Below are 13,044 nucleotides of genomic sequence, written 5' to 3' on the forward strand. Positions count from 1 at the left end.
ATTAGAAAAAGTAAAAGGTGGCAGCTAGGAATTAAAGAGTCTACAGAAAAATGACCTTCGCAACGGGGAGTGACGTGGTTTCATGTTCTCTCAAACCAGACAGCAGGGACCTAAGATGAGACAACTCTGACAGAACCGGGAAATCTCTGTACATACGCTCGCCACCTCCATTTACACAGGCGGGAACCCCTCTCCTGCAGCAGGAGCTGTGGAGGGCCATGGTCCCAGAGGGAGAGAGGCACCGCCCTGGGAAGGGGACAGGCAGCTCGTCATGATGGTTTCCCACACGTCACTGAGGGCATGGGGTGGGGTCTGGGGGGGCGGTAGAGACGTAGTGAAATCTCTTCTCCGAGGCCATGTTCTCTCATGACATTTGTGGCTGGAAGCCCTTTCATACCATGTTAAGTTCGGAGATGAAGGCCCACGTTGAGTTTCGGTTAAGGGTTTAGCGGAAGCTGACTAAAGATGTAGCCCAGGAGTTTCATAATACAATGGATCTCTAAAAGTAAATGCCTCCTCTAAGGCAGCACGCTGTCCAGAAAAGTTCCTCAGTTGGTGCTCTGATAGTTTAGGTTAAACTCTAATTTGATCGTCTTTTTCTTCCAATAGCCTTCTCATGTTTTATTTTCACATGCAATTCTTAAATGTTTGCACTGATGAGGGGAGTGTCTTAGGTTGTAGATGATACATGGTGTCTCTACGAGGTACATTAGCTGTGCCACTTACTAGCTCTGACTTTAGGAAAATTATCGAATCTGCCTGGCCTGTTTCTTCAGCTGTAGTAATACAGGAAAAAACCAGTGCTGGCCTTCTATAGTAGCTGTGAGCGCTAACCTAGTAAATGAGAACTACGCAGCAGGCACTCAACAAACGCCAGCCGTACTGTTATCACTCACAGTGAAGGCTTGGGACAATTCACTGGCAGTCACAGGTTTATTTGAAATCCAACAAAATCTTTGTTCTTTGACACAGGGGTGGGGTAACTTAGTCCCCAAAGCCTGGAGGTGTTTTTTTGTTTTGTTTTATTTTCTTTTTAAGAGCACCAATTATATGGACTTGAAAAGGTAAAACTAGATTCTATTTTTGTATCTAATTAGAATAAACCACATTCAAATATTAGACTGAATTCAGTGATTAATAGCACAACTTTCTCAAATAGATTACTCTGATTTCCCCTACATTTCACAACACAAAGTTTGTTAGCAAAATCATATATTTAATATATTCTGGGTCCTAGACTCTTATCAGATATATCATTTGCAAATATCTTCTCCTAGTCTGTAGATTATATTTTCACTTCCTTGAATAGTCATAAATTTAGCTTTTGACAAAATCTTGCTTCCATATAAATCTATAGATACAGTTAACTTAAATTTGTTACTTGGTATTACATACAGAATGGATGGACAACAAGGTCCTACTGCATAGCAGAGGGAACTATATCCAATATCCTATGATAAACCATAATGGAAAAGAATATAAAAAAGAGTGTATATATATGTATAACTGAGTCACTTTGCTATACAGAAGAAATTAACACAACATTGTAAACCAACTATACTTCAATAAGAAAAGAAGAAACAGACTCACAGATATAGAGAACAAATTAGTGGTTACCAGTGGGGAGAGGCAAGATAGGGGTAGGGGATTAAGAGGCACAACTATTAAGTATAAAATAAATAAGCTACAAGGATATATTGTACAGCACAGGGAATATAGCCAGTATTAATAACTTTAAATGGAGTATAATCTTTAAAAATTGTTAATCACTATATTGTACACCTGAAACTTTCATAATATGGTAAATCAACTATACTCAATAAAAAAGAAAAACAAAACAAAAATTTGTTAGTTGGTTTTTGAAAAAAAATTCTTTAAATTTAGATATAATAGTATTTCTCATAAAAATTTACTTCATTGTATTAACACATATTCAAATTACCAGATAAATATTTCTTATAGAATGTGGCCTGAACAAAAAAGAATAAAGCCTAAGTTATGATGGGACAGTTACTTCTGGTTTTCTCACGTGATGCAGGTTGTCATGGAGGGTCTATCAGATTCAGCGGGAAGTGGAAGGTCAAGGGGCACCGCTGTCAGGCTGCGACCTTTCTTATCTCACCCAAGAAGTCATAGGTCTGCTCTGAAATGTCGAAAGGCTCATGGAGCCCCGCTGGCGACAGCAGAGCCTGGAGGGCGCCCTCGTTTTCTTGGCTTTGCTTGAGGAAGTCGGCGATGACCTTCCATCGCGCGGCCTCGGTCTCCTCCTCTGCCCACCTGAACGGAGGCAGGAGCGCAGAGTGGAGGAGGGGAAGCGCGCAGTCGTGGTAAACCAGGAGGAACACGGCCTTCTGGAGCTCCTTGTCTCTCTGCGAAAACACCGGCACCACCAGTGACTGTGAGTGGACCCAGCTCATTACTCCTCAAGTGTTACACTGTACGAGCTCTGTTAACTAGAAGCCGTCTAGGGGGTGGGAGGGAGGTGCGTCAGCGTCTGGCAGCTCAGTCAGGACGTGGACACAACAGGAGTCACCGCGGAGAGAGACAAGTGGTTCTCTCTGAGGGTCTGCAAGGGGCTCCTTGAGGCCAGGGTGCCCCCTGAGTGCCATGGACGTTCCATCAAGCAGACTGGGGTGCCAGAGTCTAATTCCGGGGACAAGGGTGCGGTTCCCGGTAAATGGAACTAAGACACGATGTGAAGTCAGCTGTATTGCTGAATGAGGTCAAGGTGATACGGGGGAAGGGTAGCAAGGGCTCTGCGTGAAATCCAGAGAAGGGAGCCCCAAGCAGTAGGAATGTGTTGCCAGCCCCGCCTCCCCATAACAAGAGCTGGGCAACACCCACACGGGCCGCGGCCCGGCTCCAACAGCTGGGGTGGGCATCACAGCCGGGGTGGCGGCCTACACTGTGATGTGGCCCCCGCAGGCTACCGTGTGTGGACAGGCAGCTCCTACAGGCCCGAGGCCCAGCACCTGTCCACTGCCAAGCTAGAAGGGCATTAAACCTGCCAGTTTTAGTCAAACAAAAACTCAAATAAGGATACAATATATACACTTTTTTTTTTTTTTCAATTTTTAGTGTCTTTGTTCTCCCGTGATTCCTTGAGGATAATGAAAAGTTCAGATTAGTCGTCCTAAAACCATGGACCATGGGCCCCATGCAGCCCACTGCCATCTCTTTTTAGAAATAGTTTTACAGAAAACAGCCCTGCCCAGGTGTTTACATATTGCCTGAAGCTGCCTTGCGTTACAGTGGCAGAGCTGGGTGTTTGAGACAGACCACACGTGGCCTGCAAAGCCAAAAATATTTACTCTCCGGCCCTTTACCAGAAAAGTGTGTCAATCCCAGACGAGAGCAGTCAAGCCACTACTCACTGATCACCGCAAGTTCTGTAATGACCACACTCTCCGGCCACGTAAGCACAGCCACGCCTGCTTTCAATGTGTGCTACAGCTTATGCCAATTTTCTTCTTCCCTCTCCTTACCTGATACGGACTTTGAGAGCTAAGGGAATTTTTTTTTTTTTTTAAATGAGAGAAATTTGATCGCCAACTGGGACACTTTGGCTTAGAAAGTTCCCCTCAGTTCAATAAACTCAGTGATCTGAAATGACTGTCTCGATCAAGTGTTTCCTTTTACACTTGGAATCCATCACCCATACCCTTCTGGGAAGGTGTCTTTGCAACCGTAATAACACCGTTTAACTGTCAAGAGGGATTAGGACCATGGTTACTTCAGCTAAAAAAGAGGCATGATTAGGGTGTGCGGCAGACACGGAGCACAAAACGTGTGACGCTCGGGGTGCACAGTCACGTTACCTTCTCTGATCTTTTTAAGGTGCTCTCTTTCTCAGCCCAGGAACTCTAAAAAGCAAACAGAAATATTATGTTAATCCGAGTATTCACAAGTCTTTGCCACACCTCTGCAACTTCACTCTGTCATTAAACTTACGGACAGGATTACAAACGCTGCACAGATCCTGCACATGTAAGGAGTGAACCTCTAATTAGGTATCGAGTGCTAATGACCCAGAACCAGACTGACTAGGCGGGAGGCATCAGTGAACGATTCCTCAGAAGCCCGTGATGCTTACAAGTCAAAACTAATTTAAGAACAGAGAATCAGTGCAACGCTAACACATGCGTGCAAACTGCACCAACGCAGCACCTAAACAATAAAATACCATTACGCTTTCAAGGTAAGACAGTCACGAAAATAGACAATTCTGCCAAATACCATACTCCTCGACAATTCTGTTTGCCGAGATGAGGACAGGGGACAGGGAGAGGTAGAATGAAGTACAGCTTTGCAAGTAAATATTTCCAATCTGTGCACCAAGTTTCACAAAAGCTTCTTTAAAGAAATAAAAAACCCAGAGTTCAATTAACCCCACAGAAGTATGAATCAAAGACCTTCCAGGGCCCAGCATGGTGCCTTAGCCATAGCGGGCTCTCGTGAAATATCTGTTGAATGAATCAATGTATGTACGTTTTGTATAACGAGTAAATATTAATATACTAATGCTTTATAGGGGAAGAAAGAGAAATTCTGCATTAGCTAACTATAGTGCCAGATGAGCTTGTCTGAAATTACAGATAAGCATATGCCAAGAACATTTTCTTACATCTTTTTGCTAAAACCTCATCATTGCTGTTGACACCCCCTCCCCAGCCAAACCAGCATGTGAAATCAGTTTCAAAGTCTAATAAAAACCTCTGTAGACGATGCTTCCTCCTTCCAACTCCGCCAGGCTGTATGGCCTCCCTCCTTATCAAGAGGACTCACCTCCCAACACAGCTCCCCTCCCTCCTGCGCACGTGCTTTTCCACGTCTCTGTGCTGTCCGGGGTCCCCAAAGCAACACCCTTCATGGGTTGCCCGCCACCGACCACGCTCTCCACCCACAGGATGAGACTGAGATCGCCCTTGACCGTCTACAGACGACATCCCACGTCCGACATCCGACAGGCCAGGCGGGGTCGTCTGCTCTCCTCAAGAGCACGCCCTCTTCCCTCCTGCCTCAGAGTGTTTGCTTGTGCTGACCCTCCCACCTGTGATGTCTTCTTCTCCCGTCCCAGTATGTCGAAACCCCGCTTGGCCCCCAGGCTTTCATTAGGTGCATCTCCCTGAGGACATCTTTAATGAAACAGGCTCCTGATCCTTACATGCTGCCTCCTTTAAATCTGCAAGGACCTGGATTACACATCCCCTACGGCACTTACGTTATCTGAGTATTTGCGTCGCAGGCCTAATACTTGTCGATTCTAATATTTAAGTTGAACTTTGTGAAACTGCCGTTTTTGAAGGTCAATAAATGGCTAAAAATTAGAGGTTTCACATGGTTCAACCTAATATCCAGCTGCTTTTTCATACAACAGATAACATACTTCAAATTAAAATAAAAATGATATGCAGGCCCTGATTCTCCCCTGAAAACTCAGTCAATTTATCTAACAAACCATTTTGGATTTTTGCTCTCAGGACACAATTGGTGGCCACCTTAAGTCAAGGAACAAACAATAGGGAGGAGATTGCAACGGGGTAGAAGGCAGGCACTCCATCTGCTTATGGGGTCAGGGAAGGCAGCCCTGGGGAAGTCACCTCCATAGTAAGAAAGGACAGATGAGACCAAGTTAGCTGGACAACAGACAGGGATCGGGAGACATCATCCAAATAGGGAAGAAACGAACCCCACAGAAGCCTAGAGCTGGTGTCAGAACTCGTTATGCTGTATGTCTAAGCGCCTTTAGGACCCGCCAGGTTTCCATCATGATGCACACTACCCACCCTGAGCGCATCCATCAGGTCGGGCTGCTCCAGGAGCCTGGGGAAGGTGGCCAGCACTGGATTACTAATTAAATCTGAAATACAAAAGAATAAAAAGGATTTTCTATAAACTTCAGCCAATGTGTTTTATAGCAACAGACATAAAAACATGCATTCAGATTGCAATGACTGTGCCACGTGATTTGCTGATAACACATTCTACCCACGTTAACCTCTCGGAGGGCTGGAAGCTGCCCCCTCGGCCTCCATCTGCCCCTATATCCACACCCCAGGGAAGTCTGAAATGAGTCTGGTACCAGGTAGGTAAAGCTTTTAGGTGGGAGTAAAGTGGCTCTGAACGGAATAAGACTAGAACATTTTGTTCTTCTCTGTTTTTTTTCCAACCTCTCTTTCCTCCTCATGAGTGTGGTGTGGTAAGAGAAATCTTCCAGTTAGGAGGCTCCCACACTCTCAGGAGGCTGAGTGGGAACCAGGGGCACCACGGGAAAGGAGGTGGAGGGCGGGCAGCTCCTGCCCAGCCTGGGGCCAACGGATGGTGCTGGATGACATCGGAAGGAATGAGGAGTTGGGGATTCTGACCACGTGCCTACATACTGCGCAGGAGAATACTGACATTTCACAATCAATAGTGGCACGTGGAGGGCTGTGCAAAGAGGCCCACCAGGAAGGACACTTCAGAAACGGCAAGGGCAATGACTTCTATAATCTTGTGTCCTCGGTAGAGAAAAATCCTCTCTCTAGGTCTTACTAAGTTTATTCTGATGCGCAGATTCAAATGAAGCCAACGATTCTGAGTAGGCTTCTCCCTGCCTATAGGAAAACTAATAAGCCTTCTCCTCTTTAAGGAGTCGGGTCGTTCGTGAAGTTTTTCTAGAGTCATTGAAACAAATTCAGAGGCAAGTGACGACTAAAAGGCTTAAACTGTCCTTCCTTTAGAATTACAATTATTCCTTGAGGAATGTTGGTGCTTCTCTGACTCTAGGTAGTTCCATTTCTACCTACCTATCCAGGTGGTGTGTCCCTGGGAGGGGACTCGTGTCTAACCATGAACTCCACTTGTCCATGAGAGCCGAGTCATCATGGGGCTCTCTCTCCCTCTCACTCGATTCTAGCCACACTGGCCTGCCTTCAATTTCAATCTCTCCAGTGCACTCCGGTTTTCTTGCCTTGGGTCTTCAGACATGCTGGTCCCTCTATCCGGAAAGGATCGCCCCCACCCATCTCCCCTGTATGTCTAACTCCTCTCTCAGGTCTTCTCTTAAATATTCCTTGCCCAGAGAAGCCTTCCCTCATCCTATGAATTAATTCAGGTCTTCCTAGGGTACGCTCTTGTTGTGTATTTCCCTTCAGAACACTTGAGGTTGAAAAGGATTATTCATATAATTTTGTGTTTGAAGTCTGTTGCTCCACGAGAGTAGGGATGATGGTGCCTGTCTCATTCATCACTGGGTCCTGGCACAATGCCTGGCATATACTAGGCACTCAATAAAGAATATCCAATAAAATTCAACTTTCTCTGGAGGTAATTCTTACAACACATGCATATCTCTGTGCAAGTTCAATCATGTGTGACAGCTCACTGATTTTTTTAAAATTACTTTTTAACATTTTACTTGGAAAAAGTTTCAAGCTGACAAAAAAGTTGCAAGAGTAAAAATAGAACCCCTGAACACCTCTTACCTGGATTCACCAATTTTATTGATTTTTAAACTTCTTGCATTAAGAACCAGTTATTTTGGGTAATTTTGGTCTCTTTCCAAAAAAGATGATATACATATCAAACACGTAGTAAAAACATTATTAAAGACATTAAAGGAAAATATGATTATATCTGCAATTTAGGATCTCAAGTCCCCAGAATCTGAATGGTAAAAAGTGTATATTGTAAAGAACGGAACACGTACGGAGCTCACACAGGATGCACGCTGAGCACAATGCTTCGCGTGTGAAGTAAGTGATTGACACTGATGCTATTCTAAATATTTTATTCCAAATGTCACCTTCAGAAGCAGAAGATAGAGGCTGGCAGAGGTTACATTTACTCAAAGCATGATGCACTGTTGTACGTGAGGAAACTGCAAAGACTTCTCACCAGCACTGTGCATGCTCATCCTGTCTTTCAGGAGCACGTCACCAAGAATCTGGCGATAAAATATCAACAAATGAACGGAGCACATACTTCCAATTAATGTTTCCGGCAGTAGACTGTTAAAGAAGAAAAAAAATGTATTCATTAAACAATCCCCTATGACCCAACCTACGGTGTTTTTAAAATGTATACTTATTACTCGAATGAAGAGTTTCAAGTTTTGCTTCATTATTGAAAAAATTTTTTTAATAATTTTGAGGAAAACTTCCACTATAAGTTGACCACGTTAAACTTCAGAAAACTTTTATTTTTATGTGTGTACTTTCAAGTTGCAACTCTGGGTTACCATTCCTGTGTTTCCATGTTCGCATATACAGCCATGTTAAATGTTGAATAAAAAATAAAAGTCATCAATTATGTGTTTTAGAAAGAACGGGACTAGTCAGCTACAAGTTTTAACAAAGCCATGTTGCCACCTCACCCGATGTGACGAATGCAGAGGAAACGAGTTCCAGAGGAAACGAGTTCAGACTGTTCCCAGTGCTGGGTGGAACACAGGAGGGTGTGGCAGATCAGACTGAATTCTGACTCTGCTGTGCTACCTCCTAGCTATGTGATTTGGGGTTAATTATTTATTCTCCTTGTGTTTTGGTTTCTTCATTTGTAGAACACAGATAGTCATAGCTGCATCTCAGGTTACTAACAGGATTAAAATGAGGTAAATGTGGAATGCTTAATGCAATGCCTGGTACATACTGTAGCAAGGTCTCAAGGACAAGAAAATTTCAATATTGAAGTTACACTGATATCAGTTTAAAATGGACTGTAAGACCTTTAGGATGTTGTATGTAATCCTCATGGTAACCACACACAAAAAATGTATAGAATATACACAAAAGGAAATCAAAATGTATCATTACAAAAAAAATCAATTAAAAACAAAGGAAGGCAGTAAGAGAGGAAAGGAGGGACAAAAATACCCTTAAAACATACAGAAAAAAAAAAACATATAGAAAACAAATAACAAATGGCAATTAAGTCCTTCCCTATTAGCAATTATTTTACATGTAAATGGATTAAACTCCCCAACCCAAAGACATAGATTGGCAGAATGGATTAAAAAAACAGGATCCAACTATATTGTGTCTACAAGAGACCCACTCTAGATCTAAGGACATTCATAGGTTGAAAATGAAAGGATAGTTAAAGATATTCCATGCAAATAGTAAAGAAAAAGAGAGCAGGGATAGCTATACTAACATCAGACAAGACAGACCTTAAGCCAAAAAGCTGTTACAATGAAAGATATTATATAATGATAAAAGGGTCAATTCATCAAGAAGATATAACAGTTATAAACATATACAACAGACATCAGAGCTCCTAAATATATGAAGTAAACAGTGACAAAAGTGAAGAGAGAAATAGATCTACAATCATAGTAGGGGACTTCAACACCCCACTTTCAGTAAGGGATAGAACAACCAGACAGAAGATCAATAAGGAAAGAGAACTTGAACAACACTGCAGACCAACTGTAACTGGCTGACATATACAGAACACTCTGCCCAATAGCAGAATACGCATTTTTCTCAAGTGCACATGGGACATTCTCCTAACATATGTGGTCATACATTAGGCCACAAAACAAGTCTTAACAATTTAAAAGACAAATTATACAAGGTATATTTTCTTTTTTCCAAAGTACATTTTCTTTTCAACTTTTTTTTTTTTTTTTTTGCGGTACGCAGGCCTCTCACTGTTGTGGCCTCTCCCGTTGCGGAGCACAGGCTCCGGACGCGCAGGCTCAGCGGTCATGGCTCACGGGCCCAGCTGCTCCGCGGCATGTGGGATCTTCCCGGACCGGGGCACGAACCTGCATCCCCTGCATCGGCAGGCGGACTCTCAACCACTGCGGCACCAGGGAAACCCCCAAAGTACATTTTCTGATCACAATGGAATGAAACTAGGAATCAACAGCAGAAGGAAAACTGGAAAATTCACAAATATGTGGATATCAAACAACATACTTTTAAGCAACCAATGGCTCAAAGAAGAAATCACATGGGAAATCAGAAAATATCTTGAGACAAATAAAATGAAAATACAACACACCAAAACTTATGGGATGCGGTGAGAGCAGTGTTAAGAGGGAAAATTTATAGCTATAAATACTTACATTAAAAAAGAAGAAAGATTTCAAATCACCAACCTAACTTTACACCTTAAGGAGCTTGAAAAGAAAAACAAATGAAACCCGAAGGTAGCCAAAGAAAGGAAATAATAAAGATTAGAGCAGAAATGAACAAAATGGAGAATAGAAAACTACAGAGAAAACCAATGAAAGCAGAGCTGGTTCTTTGAAAAGACAAATAAAATCGACAAACCTTTAGCTAGATTGACTAAGAAAAAAAGAGAGAAGACTCGAGTTACTAAAATCAGAAATGAAAGGAGACATTAGTACTGATTTTACAAAAATTACAAAGGATTATAAAAGAGGACTATGAATAATTGTATGCCAACAAATTAGATAATCTAGATAAAACAGACATACTTCTAGAAACACACAATCTAACACGACTAAATAATAAATACAAAATCTGAACAGACTTATAACTAGAAAGGAGACTTAATGGTAATCAAAAACCTGCCAACAAAGAAAACCCCAGGACCAGATGGCTTCACTGATGAATTCTACCAAACATTTAAAGAAGAATTAATACCAATTCCTCTCAAACTCTTCTGAAAAACTGAAATGAAAGGAATACTTCCAAACTCATTCTGTGAAGCCAGCATTATCCTGATACCAAAGCCAGACAAAGACACAACAAAAAAACTACTGAGCAATATCCCTGATGAACACTGATGCAAAAACTCCTCAACAAAATACTAGCAAACATAATTCAACAGCACATTAAGTTTTATACACTATGACCAAGTAGGATTTATTCCTACAAGGCCAGGATGGTTCAAAATAAGAAAATCAATCGATGTAATACACTAGACTAACAGAATGAAGGAAAAAAAAAAACAACGTTATTTTCTTAGCTGATGCTGAAAGCATTTGATAAAATGCAACATATCTTCATAATAAAAACACCCAACAAACTAGGAATAGAAGAAAACTATCTCAACGTAATAATGGCTGTATGTGAAAATCCCATAGCTAACCTCATACTCAATGGAGAAGACTGGAGGCTTTCCCTCCAAGATCAAGATCAAAACAAGGATGTTCGTTTTCACCATTTTTATTCAACATATTACTGGAAGCCCTAGCCAGAGCAGTCAGGCAAGAAAAATGAATAAAACGCATATAAGTTAGAAAAAAAAGAAGTAAAATTATCTCTGTTCACACACAACGTGATTTCAATATTGAAGTTACATTGATATGTGACGAATGCAGAGGAAACACACACACACACACACACACACACAAAACTGTTATAATAAAAAAATGCAGCAAAGTTGCAGGATATAAAATCAACATACACAAATCAGTCATGTTTCTATATACTAACAATGAACAATTTGAAAAGGAAATTAAAACTTTAATTTCATTTAATAGCATATCTAATAGCATTGAAAGAAAGAAAATACTTGGGAATAAAAAATAGAAATAAAATTTCAAATATTGAGATTTCAAAATATAATCTGGAAATACAAGTGAGTGCTTTAAAACCTGACACCTGGTACACACTAAATACTTACTGAGAATATTGAGCACCAGAATTAACCTTAGCAGATACTCAAGAAAATGTCTTGAATCATTCTAAACACACATTTTCTGTGTTATTTTTAGAAATACATGAACTCTGTCACTAAGCATGAAGAATGAGCGTATAGGAAATCTCGAAAACCTTGCAAACAATGTCCTCTACCAAGAGGAAGATGTCTTTGGGCTAAGGGAAACCACCTAAAGTTAAAGGAGACTTTAACTTCAGAAAATAATCCTTCACTCTAACTTCTAGGATGAGAATTTTAGAAGGGAAAATTAATCACAGAGGTAACATCCAGGCTTCCAGCCTGCTGAAAGAGAGCAGAATGAACGTGACCCCAGGGATGGTACAGGAGTAATGAGTTCCTATGACTAGTTTCACGGAATTTAGATACGTATCCTTGACCACTCCCTAACCCTTGCATTCTAGAAATGCCCCAAAACACAAGATAGATTCTCTTACCACACTTATATTCATATAGAGCATTTCATGCACAGAGCCAGAAGTCACCCTTTTCCAGCCCCGCTAAAATTCTGATCGTGCATAGCCCTGACCTAGATTTCAGGCTGGCTGCAGGGGAACATTTAAGCTGCCTCGATGCCACCACACGCCTTCTCGGTGTTCATGCTGTGATTCCATGTTGTTCTACACCCCGCCCTCCGGTCTATGGGACATGTGGGCAGTGTTTCAGCAGCATGCCCAAACTCATGTCTCATGCTGAAAAACAGACGTTAATTCTACGAGGGGAAGGGGTGGAACCTTCCTTCCATTCTCTCCTCCCCTTCTCTCCCAGATCGGCCTGCTCTGTCTGGCAGGCATCGCGGCCAGCCTGCAGTGGAGGCCTTCAGCGCCCACAGTGCCGGCACTCCTTTCCTTCTGGTACCTCCCCATAACACGAAGCAACGCTGCTGGCTCTTTATCAGAGCTTCCTTTAGGGAAATCCTTTGATTTTCCCAAATCCAAGGTGACCAGGAAGCTCTGAGCTGAAGAAGTAAAGATATACTTCTTTCTGACCTCACAGACAGACCAACAGAAGGGCAATAAACATGATACTGGGCCCCCGGCAAGCAACACTATTACTTCATTTATTTTTAGCAATAATACAATGGAAGTAAAAGAGAAAAAAAGATGGCATACATCCAGAGAGCAAAGGAAAATAAACAAATTTGTAGCAAATTTATATACAGGCATGTAGCCTACTGCCACAGACCAGTATGTCTCGGTATTCAGAACCCGTGCTCTGGGAGTCTGGGTCTAAATTCAGGGCTTTCCCTCATCAGAGGCTTAAAAGCATGCATTTGGCCAAATCACACCAAGTTAAACCCCATCAAAAAAACAGCTCCCAAATCAGAAAGGCAAGTCTTGGTGAAACAGGAGGACCTATCTGCTCCCTCTTCCGTCTCAGCTGAGGGTCAACATGACCAGAGTTGTCTCCATAAAAGGAGACCCAGGG

General features: G+C 42.1%; 1 protein-coding gene across 5 annotated transcripts in view; it reads right to left on the minus strand.

Moving 5' to 3' along the window:
* The window catches only part of NPHP1 (nephrocystin 1), a 105,216-nt gene that overhangs the window by 37,068 nt on the left and 55,104 nt on the right, over window positions 1-13,044 (minus strand). For 4 of the 5 annotated variants that reach the window (XM_027129011.1, XM_027129010.1, XM_027129009.1 and 1 more), the window contains exons 19-22: window positions 7,879-7,991; window positions 5,787-5,860; window positions 3,819-3,863; window positions 1,789-2,369 (exon numbers count right to left, since the gene is read on the minus strand). In XM_027129011.1, the coding sequence (XP_026984812.1) occupies window positions 2,097-2,369; window positions 3,819-3,863; window positions 5,787-5,860; window positions 7,879-7,991 (505 nt within the window). In that variant the 3' untranslated portion in view covers window positions 1,789-2,096. Of the gene's footprint in view, window positions 1-1,788; window positions 2,370-3,818; window positions 3,864-5,786; window positions 5,861-7,878; window positions 7,992-13,044 lie in introns of those variants that run through there. The other variant, XM_027129007.1, reaches the window with a different exon arrangement.

Source organism: Aethalodelphis obliquidens, unplaced genomic scaffold (assembly GCF_003676395.1).
Source record: "Aethalodelphis obliquidens isolate GAN/ISIS:26980383/991018 unplaced genomic scaffold, ASM367639v1 scaffold35, whole genome shotgun sequence".
Classification (NCBI taxonomy): Eukaryota; Metazoa; Chordata; class Mammalia; order Artiodactyla; family Delphinidae; genus Aethalodelphis; species Aethalodelphis obliquidens.